A 22,813-nucleotide genomic window follows, 5' to 3' on the forward strand; every position below is an offset into this window, starting at 1 on the left:
TCCTCATGTGTACGTAGCTGCTTGCATGGATTTTTAGGTCTCGCCTGAGCCAGCGCATGCGCTGCTCTGTGAGAAATTTAGTGTGTGGGTTTTTCAAAGTGCTGCCACAGGCTTTTGGTGGCCTAGCGCTTGCGTTCACTCGAGCGTGCACACGCGCAGCCGCCATCTGTCTTTGATCGTGATCGCGATCACTTTCACTTTTGCGGGCCGCGCGACCATGTCACTTTCACGGCCGCGCGGCCAATGCTTGTTTATTCTGTTATCCATTAATTCGGTTAATTGCGAAATACCTTTATCTGAGCATCTCACCGAAGATTACGGCCATGTTCCAAATTATGTGTGTTGTACTGCACATGAGAGATTGGGTTCGCTAGCCACTATGCCCTTACTTGGTGGCATTCATGTTCTGAACCACACTGGCTGACATATCAAAGTGGAAAATCGCTGCTATTCATGCATTGAGATGACGGGTGCTTGGTGTACAGTCCTGAGAGAACCTCGGCAGTGGCACGCTCCAATTCCGGGTCTTGGATTCCACCGCTGCTCACGCATCTGCCCAGGGAGACAGTTGTTGTAGCGTGGTAAAAGACACCTTAATGCATTGTCACAGAGGGTTGTGTCACGCTGTTACTACATATGGCACTTTCAGCTGCTGCAGAGACACACTTATTGGAAATCCCAGAGCATCTTGGAAACGTTCAAAAGCAATCGATATGAGTCGATGCAGATACATTTCAATATGCTGATTGCCACTCATTTCTCCATCAATTCTCTTCTGTTATGAGAGCGCTTCACGGCTTTGCGAGGGGTATGAAGCGCTATAGAAATTCCGGTAAAATACAACAGAGATGGAACTTGTCAATCAGGGCTCTACCTTCACCTCTGTGTTAGCCTACACTGTCCCAGAGTCTGGCGAATTCAGCTTGCTGAGGAGGTCAGGGGAGAGGGTGGCAGTGCAGCGCTGATGGGGATGGGCGCAGTAGTACACTACTTCAGCGAAGACTCACTTCACTGTGACTTTAATCAAAATGCATTCCACTGGGAATTGGGTATGGAATTTTAATAATATAGCTGCTAGATTGACCAGTTTCTCTCGTATCTGCAAGCCACCCCAAACAAATTTCTGAAGCACACAACTGGAACCCACACTTTGACAACAAGTTGCTTTGGTTTTTTGTTAATATGATGCGACAAGAGGTCCATATTATAAAGACACATGGGAGCTACCTTGCTGCATATAGTCCACAGGTTTTCCGTCCCAGGTAGTTTCTTCATCACAGTGTTTAGTTGCGCCCTCTGGGAAATGCGTGTCATTATATTTTTGCGAATATTTTGCTGAAGTCAGTTTTATCTATGCATTAATGTGCCAGTCAGCTCACCCTGTCATGGCCTACACTATGTTACCTGCCAGGGGTCCCGCCGTATGAAACGCAACATTGATGGTGGATTACTTAATGCTCACCAATTTCCTCTGCATTTAATCGTTTCAATGAAAAACACTGACAAATATGGAATGGCCAGACTCAGCGCAAACGTATTGCTTCATTTTATACTGCGTCTTTTCTCTGTGACTGTGGAAGCAAACAATGTTCACTTTGTAGCACTTAATGGCATGAGAGAGCAGCCATGGTGGTGAAACGCACACCTACTCTCCATCCCTGAGTCGTCTTCTCACGTCAGATTCGAGGCACACACGCTTGGGTGAGGACGTGCCCACGTGCATTGGGGAATACGCACTTTTTATCTTCCATAGACCCAAGGGAAAGCTGAGAACAATGCAACGCCCAAGGCCGTGAGTGCCATGAAAGACAGCTGTAGGCGGCTGCGTCTTTGAGTGATGCTCCCGCGGAATGCGTCTGGGTGGGCTACAAGAAGTCTGCTACAGGGACTAGTGTGCACTGTGGCTCCCCAACATTGTCAACTCACACCTCGAAAGCACAACTTTTCCAATCCCCATTCAGTTGTAACAACGCCCACCTGTTCACAGTGCTGTATACTCCATCACGTGCTTTATTAAATGAGTTTTACACTTCAACAGAAAGGGCGAACACACTACAATGTGAAGTAAGCTGGCACCACGCATCTGCAAACCTCTCCCCTAAAAGATAAGTTCGACAACTCCGCTAATAAAACACTATGTATTGGCTGCACGTCCACATAGGCACTTTAACGCATTTACTAGCTCCATTGTTGTTTTGTACTTGCATTTATATAGTGCTAAGTACCCTTTACGAAGTACTGTAGCGCTTTGTAAGATAGCAAAAGTATGCCCACATTGTGCCCTTCAGGGATTCGGATACACAATACCACAAAGCAGCCAGAATCAATGCCTATTAGAGTCTACAGAGGAACGGGTAGAGGATGTGGCCTAACGGCTAGGGTGGGCGACCTCAAATCTGGGGAACCGGGTTCGAGTCTCGGCAACGAAGCTCAACATCCCGTGATTCTGGGCAAATCACTTTATCTCCTCGATGAATGTGTCCTTATGTAACACAACTGGTGCTCATGTAAGGAGCTCAGATACCTTCCGGTCAAGTTTGCGCTATATAAAACTCCTGGGGGAAAAATGACAGATTATCCCACGGGTGTACGCTGAATGTAGCTGGCCAGCTTCCTTGAATGAGAAACGGTTGGTAACTACCAAGCCACTTGAGGACCACCAGACTATCGTTGATTCATGGCCTTGGACACAGTGGTTCGGACTCTTTGTGGCGGCTGCACACCTTTGGGCGGCCGTCGGTTGCCTGCCTTGTGGCAGGCGGTAAGGAGCGTGCCCCTTCAGCGCCCCACCTCCGAGCCGGGACACATGTTCAATGAAAGGCTGCTTGTGTTGTGTCAGGTGATGCGTAAAAGCAGAGTGCTGTTTGTAATGGTCAAGAGACCGCCCACACACTTGCTATAAGCGCTGCGGCCGTAATAACTGCCTGGGACACTCGATCTGGTCTCAGCGTGGTCCCGACTGCTTTTTGCGGACCACGCCCCTTTATTTATAGTAAGCGCGTGACGTCACGCGCCAGCGCTAGCACAACACCTCCGACGTGGGTAGACTGCACCGCTACCCTGCGTCGGAGAATACTACATTCCTTCTAACCTTTATTAAACAGCAAACAAACATTGATCATGTAGATCTGTTACCAGTCACTAGAATTCCAGTCCCAGGTCCGTCACACCATGAAGTCGGCCAGCCGGGAGGATGGTGCCGGATTTCTTTTCAGGCCATATCTGGAGTGCTGTCCACGTGATGACGGCAATGATGGGGTCATCCCCTGCGAGACTTCGCTCCCAGGGGATCTCACCGGTGAGCTTGGCAGACCTCTGACTGGTGTTCCCGGCAATAAAGGGGCACCCTGGTCGGATCGATTCTCATCTTCGGTGGGGGTCGTCCCTTGATCACCTTCTGGGCCTTCCTCCACTGGCGGATGATGTGGTCTGGCGTCCAGGTGTTCTGACAATGGCAGGTCCGGAGTTCCGGCATGCACCTTTTTGAGGAAAGAGATGTTGCGTGTGACTTCCTCGGTTCCTCTTTTTGCTGTTATCATGGTGCCGGTTCGGCGGACGACTCTCCAGGGCTTCTGTTCAAATGGGAGCCGGAATTTGCTCCCAGGGTACCTGTCCTTGATATAGACTCTGTCTCTCACTTGAATGGCTGACATTCGGGCTCGTCGGTCGGCGCTGGCCTGGTCATTGGAGTTGGTCCTGTTGGCTAGGACCTTTCCTGCGTCAATCTGAGACGGTGTCCAGCTTGGGTGATGCGGGATGGTGTCTCGCACTACTCGGCCCATGCTTGCCGGTCCTGGAGCTGCCTCTGTCGTGAGATGAGGCGTCAAACGGTATTCTCTCAGGAAACTATAGATGGCTCTCTCGAGCGGTGATCCATCGGCATGCGCGATGCGTATTACTTTGTTGAGAGTACGCATGAACCTCTCTACTTCCCCATTTGCTTGAGGCCAGCGCGGGGTCACTTCCCAGTGTTGAATCCCCCAAGCCTTGGGATAGTCAGCAAACTCTTGCCCTTGGAAGGGTGGACCGTTGTCTGTTTTCCCCACTTCGAATATTCCGTGGGTGGCGATGGTCTTTTCGAATTTTGTAATGACCTCTGCGGCTGTCTGACTTCCCACGACCTCGACCTCTGGGTACTTCGTGTAGTCATCGATGATCCCTAGGGCATGGCGTCCATCGGGGAGGTGCCCAAAGTCTGCACTCACCCGCTCCCCTGGCCGTTGGGGGTTTTCTTCAGTGATGACGGGGTGAGGGTGATCCGGTTGACCCGACGCCTGGCACCACGTGCATGTTCTGACTGTTTGCTCAACCAGTGGGTCCATCCCTGGGAACCATACCTTGGCCCTCAGCCGACTCTTCGTCTTCACCATGCCTTGATGTCCCCGGTGTGCGAGGTCCACTGCTTGTTGAGCCAGACTTGATGGGATCACCAGTCGCGGGCCTCGGAGCAGACACCCGCTGCTGTCAACTGAGAGTTCATCCTTGACCCGCACAATTGACTCCAGGATGGTCTTTGCTTGCGGCGTTCGTCTGGCCATGGTGGACTGAATGGGGCGCCAGTCATTCGATTGGACCGCCGTTAGGGCCAGTTGCAGGCATTCATCCCTCCGGGTGGCTTCTACTATCGTCCCAAGGCTCATGGGCTCTTTCTGATACAAGCCGGACATATTCCTCCATGTCTTTGGCATCCTCTTCTTCTGCTTTGGTGGCCACCCTGGGATGCCTCGAAAGATAGTCCGCTGGATTGGATGAGCCTGGTTTGTATTCCACTCGATAGTCATACTCCTGTGGTTGAAGGATCCATTTTTCAATCCTCGGCGGAGGCTTAGACGCTGACCCTTGAAACAGGGGAATGAGGGGTTTGTGGTCTGTGGACACTGTGAAAGGATGGCCGTACACGTAGACGTGGAAATGTCGACAGGCCCAGTGGATGGCAATCGCTTCTGGCTCTATCTGCGAGTATCTCTGTTCTGTGTCCGTCAGGGAGTGGCTTGCATATGCTATCGGGGCCCACTCTCCATTTCCTTGCAATTGTGTGAGCACAGCTCCTAGCCCATATGGGCTGGCGTCCACAGCGACATTTGTGGATCGGGCCGGGTCAAAGTATGATAGTGTTATGTTTGCCGACAGGGCAGCGTTGGTATCTTTGAAGGCTTGTTCCTGTTCGGGGCCCCATTGCCATGTAGTGGTGGATTTCGTCAGTTCCCTGAGGGGCTTTGTGAGGTTAGACAAATCCGGGACAAACCGCCCACAGAAGTTCACCATCCCTAGGAAACTCCTTATTTCCAAGATGTTGGAAGGTGCTGGGGCTTCCTGTACATCTCTCACCTTGTCGGGGTCCGGGGCAACTCCTTGGTCGGAGAATGTGTAGCCAAAGAAACTGATCTTTCTCTTTAAGAACTGGCACTTCTCTCTGTGTAGGGTCAGTCCGGATTCTTTGATCCTCTGGAGGACCCCGCGAAGTCTCCGGTGGTGATCTTCTATCGACGATGCGTATACGAGTAGATTGTCGCTTACGTTCAAGACCCCTGGTAGCCCGCTAAGGACTTCACGGATGGTGTTTTGGAATACCTCCGCAGCACTAGAGATCCCGAAATTGAGGCGTCGGTAGCGCCTGAGGCCGACATGCGTAGAGAATGTGGTGAGCGGCAGTTGGTGATATCCGGACCGGAGGTCCATCTTCGAGAACCATTTTGCACCATTCAGTTCTCCCAAGATGTCGTCAATGGTGGGGGTTAGGTGACGTTCCCTTTTCACCGCGGCATTTGGGAGTCGCATGTCAACGCAGATGCGGACCTGCCCCGGCTGTTTCTGTTTCCGTGCCACTACGATCGGGGACACCCAGGGGGTGGGTCCACTGACCTTTTCTATAATCCCTTGCTTCTCCAGTGCCTCCAGCTCTTCTTCGACCTTCTTGCGCAAGTGGAACGTAATGAGCCTGTGCCTCAGCGCCACCGGTTGGACTGACTGGTCAATGTGGAGAGAGGCTTCTTTCCCTTTCAGGCATCCGATGCCTTTGAAGACGTCTTCGAACTCCTCCATGATGGCCTCCAGTTCTTCCTCTTGTACCGCCATGGCGAATGATATCAGCCTCATCTCTTCTGCTGATTGTCCACTTATCAGCATACCGCTTCCTTCTGGAGTCACGTACACTGTGGTGGGGATTTTGAGGTCTTGGTGTCTCATCTCAGTCTTGAAACACCCCAAAAGCGGGATGGATGTCTTTTGTCCGTAGGCGAATACCCTGATCCTTGCTTCGCATAATGGTGGACATGGACTTAGTTGATTATACACATTGGCAGCCATTAGCTCGATCGAAGCCCCAGTGTCTATGGTGGCTCTCACATCCTGGTGGTGGATCTTGATTCTGCACCTTGGAAGTCGTCGTCTCTTCCGTCATGGCTGATCTACTACGAATACGTAGTGGACCGGGTAGTCTCCCGCGTCATCATCCATGTCTTTACTGTCCCGCTCTTCAGCCACTGTTTGAGCTGCCTCCTTCTGTGATTTCGTAGACCGGCATACCGCTGCGAAATGGTTCATCCACCCGCAGGCACTGCACCTCTTCCCTCTCGCCGGGCAGTCTTGCATGCAATGGGGTGTGCCTCTGCAGTAGCCGCATCCCTTTTTCCTGTCTTGCTGTTTTCTCCCTGTGTTTTGGCGCGCTTTGGGCCTCACCACGTTTGTTGTTTCCAGCGCGTTGACCTGCTCCGTCTTGACAGGGCGGTGGAGAGCCGCCTCCATGTTGGATGCTCTGGCTTGCAACAGTTCTTTTGACCGGCCCAGGGTGAGGATGTCCGCTAGAGATTTGCCATCCTCCTGAAGAATGTTAATTCTGAGTTTGGACGAGTAGCACCCTTGTATTATCTGACCTCGGATTTCTTCCTGTTCGTCCCTAAATCCGCACGTGCTGGCCAGTTCTTTCAGGCGCCCGTGGAACGCGTCTAGCGATTCCTCTGCCTCTTGCTTGGCCTGGCGAACGATGAATCTTTCGTAGTCCCTGTTCGCCATCGGCTCGAAGTGCGCATTTAGGGCGTTGAGAAGTGTGACATACGTTTTGGGTGTGGCCTCCACCAGGGTCTTGTAAATGCGATAGATGTCTTTGCCTCCGAGGTGGAGGAGTAGGGCTCTGCGCCTGTCCCGGGCTATGCCCGCCCCTTCATAGTAGATCTGGAGGTGATCGGTACAGTCTCTCCATCGCGGGGCAAGGGATGAGGGGGCCCCGTCCACCACAAAGGGCTCAATGGCGGGGATCGACGCCATCTTGGCGCAGCCGCAATTACACCTCGCAGCACGTGAGCTGCTTACCTCCTGGGCGCAATAGCACAGACAAGACAGAAGTTCTCATCTTCAGGGAAGGCAAGGGCACCCTACGGAACAATGAATGGTGGCTACCTGAGCTGGGCCCTACCCCCAAACCCAACAAACATGCCCGCAACCTCAGCATTATCCTCGACAGCCACATCTCCATGAAGAAGCAGGTAATATCAGTCTCCTCTGCTTGCTTCATCATACTCCGAATGCTCAGGAAGGTCTTCAGGTGGCTTCCTCCCAACACCAGGCGAACTGTCACACAAGCTCTCATCCCTAGCAGACTTTACTACAGCAACTCCCTCCCTGTAGGAATCACCACCCAGCTCTTGAGGAAACTCCACACCATCCAGTGTGCCTGAGCACACTCCCTGACGAGCCCACAGACCTGATGGAACACCTTCACTTCAAGATACTGGCCAGCCCTACCACCACCTTCCGAGGAACCCTCATCTACCGACCTACTGGACCCCGCGGACTTTTCGCCAACTCCATCATGGACATCATCTCCTCGCATGCCATCGTGTCCACCAACTACACCCTACTGGGAGACCTCAACTTCCACCTCGACAACCAACTGGACCCCAGCACCACATCCCTCCTGGACAACCTCCACAACATTGGGCTCTGCCAGATTGTAACCGAACCCACGCACTCAGCAGGACACAACCTCGACCCCCTCTTCACAACAGGTAAATCAATCACCTTCAGCCACACCACCAAACTCCCATGGACTGACCATCGATGCGTCCACTTCACCCTCAGAACACCCACCATCCACAGACACCTGCTCCCACTGGACTAGAATCACCGACGACCAGCTAACCTCATCACTTAGCAACTACACCCCAACCATCGCGGAAAACGACGACTCCAACATCGCAGCCTGAACCCTGCACAGATGGATCTCCAACAGCGCCAACACCATAGCCCCCCTAAGAAAAACAACACTCACGCCAAGAAAGCCAGATGGTTTACCACTGAACTTCAAGAGTCCTGACGCACTTGCCGCTGCATCGAAAAAGCCTGGAGGAACACCATATCCACAGACGCCTACAACAACTTCAGAGCCGCCACCAACGCCCACCACCAACTCATCAGAAAAAAGCGATTGAAGACAGAATCTCAACTCACCCACACAGCAGCAGAGAACTCTTCAACATCATCAAGGAGTTCGCCCAACCCACCAGCGAGTCCACCGACATCCCTCCCTCACAAGACCTCTGCGACAAACTCAGCACCTTTTTCCACCACAAAATCAAAAGCATCTACAACAACTTCGACAAAGACAACCAACACACTGAACCCTCACCAACCACCCCCGGCACCCTGAAGCTAGCGATCGACAACTGGACAGCGCTCATTACCGAAGACACACTGAAGACGATGAAGTCAATCCACTCCGGGGACCCCAAGGACCCCTGCCCCCACCACATTTTCACCAGAGCCACCGACACCATCGCACCCATGCTCTGCCACACCATCAACTGCTCCCTGACAACCGCCACGTTCCCCGACGACTGGAACCATGCCAAGGTCAACCCCCTCCTGAAAAAATCCTCGGTGGACCCCACCGACCTCAAAAACTACAGACCCTTCTCCCTGCTCCCAGCGAACGTCATTGAGAAAGCCATCAACAGCCAACTCGCTACATTCATCGAAGAGCACAACATCCTCGACTCCTCCCAATCTGCCTGCAGAAAAAACCACAGTACGGAAACCGCCCTCCTCGCTGCAACAGACGACATCTGCACCCTACTGGACAAAGGAAAAACAGCAGCCCTCATCCTCCTCGACCTCTCAGCGGCGTTCGACGCAGTCTCTCACCGCATCCTAATACGTAGACTCCACGACGCAGGGATCCAAGCAAGGCCCTCAACTGGATCTGCTCCTTCCTCTCCAGCAGAACGCAGCGGGTCAGACTCCCCCCTTTCCTCTCCGACCCTACACCTACCACCTGCGGAGTTCCCCAGGGGTCCTCCCTCAGCCCTACACTCTTCAACATCTACATGGCTCAGCTCGCCCCCATCGTCAGAACCTACGGACTCAACATTGTGTCATACGCAGACGACACCCAACTATCCTCTCCCTATCCAATGAACCCAATTCCGCCAGACACAATTTTCAAGAAGGCATGGAAGCCGTCGCTAAATGGATGAAAAACAGCTGACTACAACTAAACACCAACAAAACAGAAGTGCTCATCATGGGCCCAAACCCCGACGCATGGAACGACACTTGGTGGCCCCCCATCCTCGAAAGCCCGCCCACCCCCACGGACCACGGACGCAACCTGGGAATCATCCTGGACTTTGAGCTCAAAATGGACTGCCAGACCAACTCCATCTCGTCCTCCGGCTTCCACACTCTCTGCCTCCTATGTAAGACCTTCAAATGGATCCCCCTCGAACCACAGGAAGACCGTCACTCACGCCCTGGTCACCACCAGACTCGACTACGGCCATGCACTCTATGCCGGAATAAACAAAAACCTCACCTGCAAGCTACAGAACATCCAGAACGCTACTGCAAGACTGGTCCTCGACCTGCCTAGACACTGCCACATCTCCCAGCACCTGCGCACACTCCACTGTCTCCCCATCGAAGCTAGAGTCATCTTCAAGATGCTCACCCATGCCCACAAGGCCCTCCATGACACCAGACCCGCATACCTGAACAGCCAACTCAAATTCCACGCACCCCAGAGGACCCTACGATCTGCCCAGCTCTCCTACGCTGTGGTCCCCCACACCAGAAAGACCAGATTGGGAGGCCGCTCCTTTCTCGCGGCCCGTGCCTGGAACGCTCTGCCGCTCCACCTCAGACAGACAACATCACTCCCCATCTTCGCAAGAAACCTCAAAACCTGGCTCTTCGACAGAGCCCCCCCCCTTGATGGACTGAAGCCTGCTAACCCCCCTCACCCTCTCCCCCAGCACCTTGAGAGCCCTACGGGAGAGTAGTCGCGCTTAACAAACGCCTGATTGATTGATTGATTGATTGATTGATTGATTGATTGATTGATTGATTGAGCCAGACTCATCTTCAACCTCCCCAGACAGATGCACATCACCCCTCACCTTAAGAAACACCTGGATATTCAACCAATAGGAACAGGCAGCGTGATCCCACAGCAGGACCCGACAGCACCTCGAGACCTTCACAGGTGAAGAAGCCTCCCCATACAAATCTTGATTGATTAATTGAGAGAGTGTTGAGCCATATGAGTTTACTTTGCTGGAATTTTTCAGACTGAATATTGGTCTGTATTTGTTACAGTGACTCAGCTTTGTCTGGCCACTTCATAACTAGCTTTCAGTTTCATTGCAGTACGACCAGTGATTCCTTTCAAATTCACACAGTGTAACAGCAAACTCTTCTATGTAGAGGGAGAGTAACAAGTGGGCGGTCTTGCCCTTTACAGTGTTCTTCATGTTTTATTTGGAAATAGTTGACATGTGAATGGATTGGTGTGTGTCCGATATCTTACGAGCACAGCGGTAATTTGTTTTAAACCCAGTGGAACTGCTCAATGGCTGTTACAGTCAATATTTTTGAATAGCAATTTACATATAATCCTGGAAGCAAATTTCACTTCCTCTTTTCAAACAATGGGTGGTTTTAAATAATGATCTTTATTTGTATAGCAGAAGACATTGAATAACATCAAAAGTTATTATGAAAATATATCTGAATCAATATCAATTAACAGCACAATCTGTCAGTAAAAGCGGTTAGTGTTCGCATGTTGTTAAAATAATAACTAAGCTATATAAAAACTTCCATAATTATTTATCTAAATTATGTCTTATAATTATTGTAAAATGGCAGGTTTTTATGTAATTTATAAACTTTCATTGAATACATCATTTTGTCCTAATCTCACTGTTAGTATTTCTGCATGGTTTGTATTACGATAATGTCATTACTCCTTTTACAAAAAGACAATACAGGTTGGATGCACCCTATATTTGTCTTTTTCAAGATACCTTACTTCAATATTTGTATCAAATAATAAACCCCCATTTATTCACCCCCTCCTAGATGAAGCCGCCCTCCTATTCAAATCCAAATCTGTGAAAACCTTAGAATTCATTTATTTTATGCTTGTAGTCTCTTTAGATGGGCTTATATTGCACATTTGACTTTAGCGGGTGTGTGCTGCAGTGCACCATCAGTGAACGATATGAAACACAAAACAGGCAACCAAGGAAAAGCAGTCAGCTAACCCTGTAGGACATGTTTTCATTGTACATGCTTTCTATTTAGAGACTTGAATATCACGTGAAAAACATAGGATGCCACACTTAGATAACCTTTGGTGGCATGCACTAAGAGTTTTAAATCAAGCTTGATTACCTGGGTCACAATTCTCAGGCCATAAATATGACTCCTATTCAGCTGATTAAAATCATGGTGCTGGGAGTGGACAATTTATCAGTGTCTACAAAAGGTAAAGTGGTAGCACTAAGGAGGGCAGTCAGAATGGCAAATGAGGATACAGAGGAAACTATTAGTTCACATCTAAAGCAATAAATCAAAATATTTTAAGTATAAACCGATGGGAGAAAGGCCTGGATAGTATTGTAGGCTTGTAGAAGAAAGCGGGATACAAACAGGAAAAGTCTGCATAGTTGAATAATACTTGTATTCACTATGCACTGCAGAATGTATGACCTAATGGCCCAAAAATAAGCTACAATAAAAGTAATGAAAAGGAGGAGGTGGGTGTTAGCCCATTTACAATAGAAATAGCTGTGCTGGTGCTTTCAGCGGTTAAGGAGTGTAAGGCGATGAGACAAGGACAATAGTATGTGACGTTTTGCCTCCGGGGAAGGAAACCAGTCTGCCCTGTCATGTGCAAAATGCACCAACCATCCTCCTACTGCAAACTCTGAGCATTGTCGCGACTCCTGGTGTTTCTTTCAGGAAGTGGTAAAAGAGTGCCCTGGACGTCTTTTGTTTTGAGCATTGAGTGTGAAAGCAGACCTTGTCTGAGATCGAAACATTGTGCCTGGAATGGAACTTATGATAAGAGATCCTGGGGTTCTCCGAGCCTTTTAACTTTCCAATACATGATTGTTAATGCTTAAAGGGCCACATGCAGCAAAGTCAGGATTTGAGAATCCTAAATAGTAAATTTTAAGAAAACGCTATTTAGGATTCGCAAATCCCTATGCATGTAGGAATCGCCGAAAAAATTGCGATTCCTACAAATTCCTTAATTGCGACTCGCAAATTGTGAATCGCAATTAAGGAATTGCTCCCCATTCATTGATATCGGCCTAGAGGCCAATAGCAATGAATGGTAAATGCATGCACAATTTGCGAGTACCAAATAGGTACTCGCAAATTGCGCATACAATTTCAAGGGTGCAAGGATGCCAAAAGGACACCCTATTGCACCCCTGAAATTGAGATGTTACCACATGTTGCGTACATACATGCCCCAAGTGTGTGTGTATGGTTGTAACATCAAACTTTGAAAAATGCACTCAAAGTTTTTGCAAATTACCATTAAGTTCAAATTGATGGTAATTTGCGATCCCTAATTGCGAATTCACAATTTGGAATTGCATCATGCATTGCATTTAGGGAATCGCAATTTGCGATTCCCTAAATGCATTTGCAATTTAAGTAATCGCAAATTTTGCTATTACTTAAATTGCGAATTTGCATTTGGGTTGATGCATTCCAAATGCAAAAATACCGGTCGCAAAGGTTCAGATTCTGCGAATCTGCCTGTTTACAATCGGTATTTTCATTGATGCATGTGCCCCCTAGTCTTTAAAGGCTTTTCTAAGTAGGTCTTCCACATGCAGAAATAAACATGCCTGTTGGATTCTAAAACTAATCCAGAGGCAAAAGTCGTAGCTCAAAAATTATCGAATGGACGCTGTTTATGAACCTTGCTTGTACTACTATGCTGGATTTGCACTGAATGCACTCCTCTACTTGCATCCCAGAAGGACTTGCATTTTGAAGAAATACACTTCTAGCTTGGGCTGTCCTTAGTGACGACACCAGTTAATACTAGGCATGTGTTAAAGGCCAAAAACGCTCTTTTTGAAGCTTTTCAGGTGAACCAAAATACAGGTCTATTTAAGTGTGCCAAGGCGGTGTGTCAATCGACAGGAGCTGAGGCCTGAACAAGCTTAGGGTCTGATTCACAAAGGTAAACTGAGACGAAAGTCTAACTTAACGTCTTTCGATATTCACAAAGGGCATTTACGAATAGTAAATTTAGACTATTGTGCCAGTTTAACTTAAGTTTTGGTCTGTTAGACTTATGCCCAAAACTTATGTTAAACTGAGACAAAAGTCTTACTTTACTGCTTGTAAATGCCCTTTGTGAATACTGAAAGTTGTAAAGTTAGACTTTTCGTCTCAGTTTACCTTAGTGAATCGGGCCCATAGTGTTGTCCAGCCTCAGAGGTGAGCGACGTAAATTCACCGAGGCTTCCTGCTATCTTAGAAACAGTTCTTGCTTCCCAAATTATGATAATTAGTAAAATGCTTAACTTTAATATATTACTATGATATACAGTGAGCAATGTGTAGCGACAGTGTTAGAAATGGGGGTCTCTAGTTGGCAAGGGTTTGCACCTTTGTCCAAGTAGGGACCCTTGCTTCTAGTTGGGGTACGGGAGTTACGCCCTTGTACAAGCTCTGCTCACTCACTTGGAATCTTGGCACAAGCAGACAGGCTTATCTCGGAGGTAGTGTGTACAGCATTTGTACACACATATAGTAATATAGTAAAAACACTGCAAATGGACACCACAACAGTTTAGAAAAATAAGTAATCTTTATCTAAACCAAACAAGTCCAAAACAACAAAAATCCAACATACAATAATCAAAATAGGATTCTTAGAAGGTAAAAACAGTTCTGTCCATAGCAAACTATGGATGCGACCCTTTCAACACAAAGTACCTTGGCTGCATCACAATCATAAACAAAAACAGCCTCCGGGAAGGTGATGCGTCTGTTCCTTATGCCCAGGGAAGGTGATGCGTCTGTTCCTTACTTCAGGGGAGGTGATGGGTCAGTTCCTTACTGCAATGCAGGGTAAGTGATTCATTGGTTCCTTACTGAAGGGGAGGTGATGTGTAGATTTCTTACTGGACGAGAAGGTGATGCGTCAGTTTCTTACTGCCGCCCCAGCGTTATTGTAGACTTCGCGCCCCGGTAGGATGCGTAGGGATTCAGGGATGTGTCGGTTCTCGATGTGTCAGCAACGGCGCTACGTTGTCCTGTCCAGCCGCGGTTCCACGATGTGTTGGTTCTTGCAGTCGCACAGCAGGGCCTATGTCGAATCGGTGCGGTAATCTCAGACTTCGGAGATCAGTGCCCGAGAATTGGTGTGCAGCAATTTCTCCTGCCGCGGGCAGGTGCTGCGTCGGTTTCTTCAGTGACACGATGTGCCAGAAACAGGTGCGGATGCATCACACTTCTTTAGTTGTGTCTCTTTTACAGCTCTCAGCAGCAGGAAACAATCTCCAGAGGCCGAACACAGGAATAGGCAGGTCAGAACTCCCAGCAAGGAAGTTCAGGGGAGCTAGTGATGAAGTATTTGTGTACCTGAGACTTCAGAACAGGAGGAAGCTCTACTTCAAGCCCATGGAGATCTTCTTTAAGCAGTATAAACAGCACACAGCAAAGTCTTTATCCTCTCCTTGGCAGAAACAGCCACTGCAGCCCAACCCCAGAAAGCACACAGCAAAGGGGCAGTACTTCTCCTTCAGTTTTCCCAGCTCTTCTCCTTGGCAGAAGTTCCTCTTGAGTCCAGAAGTATTCTAAAGTTCTGGGGTTTGGGCCCCAATATTTATTCTCATTTTCTCTTTGTTCTCTTGTGGCAAAGAGGCCCTGTGCTCAGTCCAAACCAGTTTTGTCCTCTCTGGCCCAGCTTACTGGCAGGAGGTGTTGACTGCATTGTGTAAGGCAGACCAGGCCTATTCAGGTGCAGGGAAATCTCCTCCCACTACTCTAAATACATCCCAGGTCTATTCAGCCCAGCCCTGACTCATTCAGGAACAGTAGAACACACATCAACCCCCCCGGCGGCTGTCTGAGAGAATGCACATCCCCAGCCTCTGTCACTCCAAAGCCAGATAGTCAATCCACAAACCAGCAGAGGCACCCAGGATGGCTAAGCATGAAAATGCCCACTTTCCAAAAGTGGTATTTTCAAAAACACAATATAAAAATCATCTTTACTAAAAGATGCATTTTTATGTTCTGAGTTCAGGCATACTAACCTCCATATCCCTAACTGGTCTCAATGGGAAGTTATACTTATACAGGATGTTATAAATAAACTCCCATTATATAGAATGGGACAGATAGCCTTTCCATAGTGAAAAACGAAATGCATTGTATCTCACTATCAGAACATGTCACACACACCAGTACATGTCCTACCTTTCACATGCACGGCACCCTGCCCACAGGGGTACATTGGGCATACCTTAGGGGTGTCTAACAGGTAAAAATAAAAAGGGAAGGTTAGGGCCTGCCAAGTGAGTGCACTTGCCAGATTGACATGGCAGTGGAAACTGCATGCAGACACTGCAGTGGCAGGTCTGAGATACTTTTAAAATGCTGCTTGAGTGGGTGGCGCAATTAGTGCTGCAGTCCCACTAGCAGCATTTGACTTACAGGCCCTGGGCACACACAGTGCAATGTACTAGGGGCTTAGTAGTAAGTCAAATAATCCAATCGATAATTACATTTTACATGGAGAGCGTATGCACTTTAACACTGAACAGCAGTGGTAAAGTGCCCAGAGTAATGAAACCAACAAAAGCAGGGTCAAAAACAGGAAGCCCAAAAGCAAAAAGTCTGGAGATAAACCTGCTAGAAAAGCTAAGTCTAATAGACAGCAAATACAAATAAGGATGGCGTGCATTTTCAGGGCTAGTACATGAGGAAGATGATTTGCACAGACACTAATGGGTTGTGAGGAGGGTCACCAAGCCAGGAGGTCACAGAACACAAATGTAAGCATACACACACGTTTCTCGTCATGGACCCTGTTGTGTTCTTTATTTAGCTTCCACACAAGATTAGCCATCATGGGGTTGAGTTGGATTTTCTCATACAACTCCAGCAACCTTTTGGTCAAGGGTGAACTGACAAGACCTAAAACGTGGCATTTATTTCTTATATTTGTAAAGTATGCACAGCTACTAAATAGTGTGCCCAGGCACAAAACAGATACACTTGCGGAATAACTATAAAACTCAGAGATTGATTACTGCTGAAAAATATATGTTTTAAGATGTTTTATTAATAGACCAATGTTGGAGAGTGACCTATAGATCCTAAGCCCACCTCCTTTCTGAGCAAGCCGAGTCCCCATTTTCTCTATTTTTGCAGAATCATCGACGTGTCTGCCTTTGATACAGATGTCGTCTGTCCTTATGTTTCCAAGAACATATGAAAGAGTCAAGTCAGTCAGACAATGACATCGATAAGACACCTGATGCTCAGGCAATGACCTCGATAAGACGCCTGATGCAATATCATTCTGGAACAAGTGCCTTGTTATCTCTATCTTAAGGTGAGATAATAATAATTATAATAACATAAAGAGTGTAGTCTGAATTGACATGTTTTTACCTTAATTGTTTATAAGCATGCATCGAAGACTAACCTATCGATGCACATAGATTATGTAAAATATGCCTAAGGTTATGTCAGAGATTCCAATCTCTCATAAGTTATAGCATAAAAGGACTCTCAATTGACCACTTGTTGGGAGAGGTCTCTAGCCCCAGATTATTGTGCAGGATGCTGCCAGAAGATCTTCAGACTGCTGTGATGCTGCTACTTCCCATTCTGCACTAAAAGCTGATACAGTGCAAAGTCCGGGAGGAGAAGAACTGATGTTGAAGTGTTTTGCTTTAGAGTAAACACTTGCTCTCTACTGCTGACAATGAGAGTATTTTACAGTAAACAGCTGTGCAGCCGGTGCGGTTTCTTGATTATGGCGGAAGGGCTCTGCCCCTGATTCAATTTCTGCCTCAATTGATATCTCGTATTTTCTTTACGAATGTTCAGTTCATTAAACCTTCAGAGAGTGTGACCCTCACTCTACACAAGGGTCACGCAAAACCAGGCACTTTCAGTAGGCACATGTGCTAGAGCTCATGTGCCGGTTGTCGCAGGATTTATAGGGCTTACCTGATTTCAGCCATGGCCCCTAGTGGCCTACAACACTGTAAGGTCATGCCCCCGATGATGCACTGGGCTCTTTAAGCATAAGCCCTGGGTTTCCAAGGCTGTTTGTCAAACAGCGAGGGTGCACTGTGTATCACTGTATTCCACCCATTTCCTAACTCATCACAGTGTGGGGTGGGAACAAGCTTCCATGGCCTCACTCAATTCTGGAAGGAGCTGGGGAAGGTTGAGTGCACATGACGCTGGCTGTGCACGACGTGATCAGTGGTACACGTGCCTCAAGATAAAAGCAAGCTGCAGACGTGATTGGATCAGAGAATGGCTGGCAGAATCCCAGGCAAGTGTGGTCAATCAGAAACATGGAGGGAGGGGCCTAGAGCAGGTTTTAATGGGCTATGCGATTAAGGTGCTAAACAAAAACGGACCTTGAAATGTGCCCCTCCCAGTCCTTTATTTGTTATCATCCACTCAAAAATCTCTACATATGTTAAATATACTGCATTCTCTAGTTAACTTGTTTCTGAGAAATTAGATGGCTAAATTTATTTTTGAGCAGATTAAATAAACATATCCTCAATGTAAACTATAGATTAATTGCATATCTGAATTAATAGCAGCGCCCTTAGGCTCATCAGGGGCATTCCACGTTCAATTGCAGTAGATCTTTCTCTTGCAGACAAATTTTAACCTATTCTGGGTATAAGACGATAAATCATTTTGATATGCCCCTTGTTACCCTGAATTACTTTAGGTTAAGGAAGGCACGTCCATCCAACTTTGATGTAGACTGAGGCAATTGCTGTTAAAGACTCACACCTCCAGAACATACCTTCTTCTAATTAGAGTGAAGCAGTTGAACACCAGCACATTAATAAAAAAATGATTTGAGATTATAACGGAAATTCACTGGGATCAAAGGTTGCAAAGCAATATTGTGTTTCCACTTGTCTGGCGAGAACGTGTTTCAAATACATGCAAGCAAATGTTCTTTCATCAAGATGGATAGATGGACGGACGGATACATGGATGGATGGGAGATAGTCTGGGGATGGATGGAAGCTCTGGTGATTCATCAGAGGTGAAAGGATACATAGATAGATGGGTGGGCGTTAGAGTTACAGGAGGAGAGTGGGTCCAGAAGGATGAGTGGATGTATACATTAATGAATAGATGAATGCTCCATATGATGGACAAATGGATGATTCCTAGTGAATGGATACATGGATGACTGGTTGGGTGACTGAATGGGAGAGTGTCTAAAAGGATGAATGGATGGATGCTTGAAAAGATGAATGCTGTGGATGATAGAAACGTGGAAAATTAATGGGGGGATGATTGGGTGAATGATGCATGGGCTGAACGCCCTTATGTCGGCTGGACTTGTTCACTACGTAAAATTCATCCCCAACTTTTACGCCTCACCCCTTTGAAATGTCACCAGCCGCTACTGGTATGCAGTGCGTTGATTCTCCCTAAGAAACTCTAGATGCAAGTTACACTACTCCATGCTCTCTTAGTATGGTGCATAGAAGAAGGTCTTACTATGGTATGTTGCTAGATGACATTTTAACTATGGTAGAAATGTCCATTAAATTCCCATTGCTTGCAACATGTATTTGTGCTGTTTTAATAATATTAAGTGTGGCTATTTTAGATGTACTAAACAACAGGATTAGACTGCTGAAAGGGACACTTTTTAACTGAATTCTTTTTTTCCTTGTGCTTTTTATGTTTGTGATACTGTAAAGAAGGAAATTGGGCTTCTAAATTACCATTGCATCCCTGGATCCCTGTTAAGGGACTGTTAGTCACCTAAAAACATGGACACCGCTTCAACTATGTATTGAGGGGGTTGTGTGGGGCTACAATAGCCTGTTTTTTCACATTCAATCGCTAGTGCATTGAACTAAGTTCACTCATGACACCCATGGGTGTGAAAGCACACCTTTTAGAGCTAAGCCAGAGTCTTAGTTTACGCAAGAGGAGACTAATGGAAATAGGAAGCGAGTTTCAAGTCTTGGCAGCTAGGAGAAGAAGCGACTGCTGAATTTGCATCCATGAATCTGAGGGACAATCACAAGATGGAGATTGGCCAAAGGGTCCACCGAGGATAATGGTGTTGAAGCCTTTTGTTAAGGTGAGCAGGGCAAATGTGATTTCTGCACAATGCACATAAATGTAAAAAGAGAACACTTGAAGTGTTCCAAAATGTGGGAGATTGAGGATGAACCGTGCTGCTCACAACCTATGTGTTAAGTAATCAGGTATACCAAACTAAAGAGCATTACAGTAATCTATGGGGGAAGTGATTAGTCCATGGACAACTGATATCCGATAAGATAAAGGCAGCCAAGTGAAAGTTTTCTGCAACATTCTTAAAGTGAAAAAGCAAACCTCTGTAACTTTATTGAGCTGTTTGACCATGGAAAGCTTAATGTCCAGAGTGACTCCTAGGTTCTTAGCGGTCAATGCAGGAGAGGGGGTAGAATTCAAGTTGGCATGCCACCAGTCAGAGGACCAGCTGGAAGAGAGCTTGCCAAAGAGGAGGACTTTGGCCTTGTAACTGTTTATCGACCTCCTTTCTGGGACCTTTCACTCTAAGAAAAGCAGGTTTAGGTCTCTGTGTTAATAGAGGAATTGTACATAGATTTCCTGTGGAGCTGTTTGAACCGCTACCAATTAGTTCTGGGCAGATCATCATCTAAGGTGTGATCTAATTCAGGGCCGGACTGGGAAACAAAACCGGCCCTGGCAAAGTGTTCGGCCATCCCCCCGGGGGGTCGAGGGTACGGCCGAGCTGAACGGTGGGATATCTAGGTCACTTATTAGGGGTCTTAGCTTACTTCTACGTGTTTTAGCCCACCAACAGGGATTTAATCACCGTCCAAAGCTCATCTTCTGCAACTGTCGGTGGCCATTCTCATTACTCTGCCTTTGCTTTTACCGTACCTTTCAAAGTGACTCAGAGTATCTCCTGGGAGATGCCATTTCATAACCATTGACTCTGTTTTATTCTCTGTGTTTTTCTTCTGTTTGCTTCAATGCGACCAGCTTCACTAACTAATCAAAACAACTGAATCTGGTCACTCAATAACCTCCTCTTTTCAATCGCTAAAGTTGAAGATTCACAAGTGTTCTTAAACTCACCTGTTTTTGCCCAGAATGTATAACGTATACCTAAATGGAATGTCATCCAATGGGCTCTGTCAACGCTTGGGATTACTGTCATGGGTGGGAGTGGGCAGATTGAGCATACAAGTCATAGGTTCCGCCTATGTCCATCTGATGTCGTGGTGCCGCCATGTAGAAGTGGTAGCAACTAGAGTCTTTGTATGACAGACCGTAGTCTCGGTTAGTTTTGAACTTAAAGGTTCTTTTAATGTAAACCCAGTCAAGAGTTTTTTGTTTTCATAAATATTGTTAAAAGGTATAAAAGTGTTGTTTAAAGCATACCTCCTCCCTCTTCTTGGTATAGCCTGCCCTCCAAAAGGGAAGGGCTAATTTTGTTTGAAGAGACAGTATATAATGTTTCTCATCATATCTTAACATCAAACATGGATTGGCAGAGGATTTAACTTACAGAATACCAAACTCAGTCCGAGTGAATGTGAGACCACTAACTGCAACTACATCTGTTTTTTAACCAAAACTCTTTATTAGGTTTTGAGGTCACTGCATGCAATTGAACCCCCATCATTATTGCATATCTAAAATATCTATGGAATTCCAACATACATGGTAGACATACCAGCCAGAACAAGCCACCATTACTTGTTTTCATTTGCTTTGATCAGTGACGTATTCCATGAGGCTTCCATTGACAACTACATAGACAAATGGTTAAACCCGGCCCAAGATGATGTTTGTCTATTGAATTAGTTAAGGTCCAGGTCAGGTCAGGTTCAGACCACTAGAGAGCGAGTGAGTGAGTGAATGAATGAGTTTACATAGGCCTAACAGGCTTTACAAGGTCAAAAAGGCATCAAATAGACTAGGACACAAACAACAGATCTAATTTTACAGTTAATTACATAACCGAGTAAAGAATAAAAAATACACAGTCCAGAGCCAGCTCAAAATTCTTTAGAGATTCACCACATACCTATTACTGTAGGCTCAATCGTGCCTGCATGACACTGCAGTGAGGGGCGGTGCGTAGAAGAGAAGACGAAACAATGGAATTTTAAGACGGTAAATGGTAAATGGAATAAAGGCAAGTCCTTCTCCACTGCTGGCTGGAGCCAGCTGTCTGGCATCTCCTACAGTGCCAAGCTCTCCTGCTAGCCTGTTTAGTGTTTCCTTCAAGAGTAGCCAATGTCAATGAACTGGACCAGTCAGCTGAGTTCTGTTCTTTAACGATTCGATTGTCAATAACTCCTGTCACTTAGAATGCCTGCTAAGTCAGCGAATGCCTCTCTTGCAGGTCCTCGGTAGACCCTCCACCTGTGGTGACCTTTGATACAACGCTGCTGGAGGAAACGGACAACTTGACAGCGGGAGAGCTGCAACTGAATGACCTGACTATAGAAAGTGTGCAGCACACGTAAGTACAAAGTGGGGTGTCATTTGCACACACAATGGAGTAACTAACTGATCCCTAGCTCATGATAATCATTTGAAAATTATTTCACCATATGTCATAGTTAGTAATTGTTCCTGGTGGTAGTGCTGTGGCTAGCTAATGACACAAATGTAGATGGTATTTTATTGAATACCTCACTAGATGAAACGGGTGATGCACATGGTTTCACCTCCCACATTTCATAAATCTAATTTCTGTGCTCTTATCTTGAAATGTAGCGTGAGCATTGTTTATACTGAATTTGATATAATTTGACCTGTTGTACATGTCCACATCAGTATACGTAGACTACTTTCCTCTTATTTTATTTGTCCTAATTATTAGTGCTGTTATTGTTAGCGTAGGTCGCTCTCTTGCCTTTTTCTGCATTAGTGCTCGTTGGTTGATCTAGTTTATATCGATTTGTTCTCCATGTTGCTTTGTGACACTCACTTTACTCTTACCTTGGGACTTTATTGCTCATGGCAGTGTTCTTTTACTGAATAGTATAGCATGTCGTAACTTCCTGTGCACCTTTTGTAGCCATCACCTTTGCATGGTGCAGCCCTTATGCACCTCATGTACTGGCCCGAACCGTTTGGGCATAGCTCTATTTCACCCCTATAAACTGACCATGGTTACACTCAATACTATATAATTCGTTCTTATTGTGTTGTCATATATTAGTTTGTACAACTCCTATTTCTTTTGGAATGCATCAAGAGTCACTGCAATTATGTGGCAAACGAGGCCCAA

At 46.8% G+C, this 22,813-nt stretch overlaps 1 protein-coding gene across 3 annotated transcripts in view; it reads left to right on the forward strand.

Moving 5' to 3' along the window:
- Positions 1 to 22,813, forward strand: part of FES (FES proto-oncogene, tyrosine kinase) — a 580,113-nt gene that overhangs the window by 318,414 nt on the left and 238,886 nt on the right. For all 3 annotated transcript variants that reach the window (XM_085644363.1, XM_085644367.1, XM_085644366.1), the window contains exon 8: positions 21,920 to 22,039. In XM_085644363.1, the coding sequence (XP_085500489.1) occupies positions 21,920 to 22,039 (120 nt within the window). The remainder of the gene's footprint in view (positions 1 to 21,919; positions 22,040 to 22,813) is intronic.

This window comes from Triturus cristatus, chromosome 3_1 (assembly GCF_964204655.1).
Source record: "Triturus cristatus chromosome 3_1, aTriCri1.1, whole genome shotgun sequence".
In the NCBI taxonomy this organism is placed as follows: domain Eukaryota; kingdom Metazoa; phylum Chordata; class Amphibia; order Caudata; family Salamandridae; genus Triturus; species Triturus cristatus.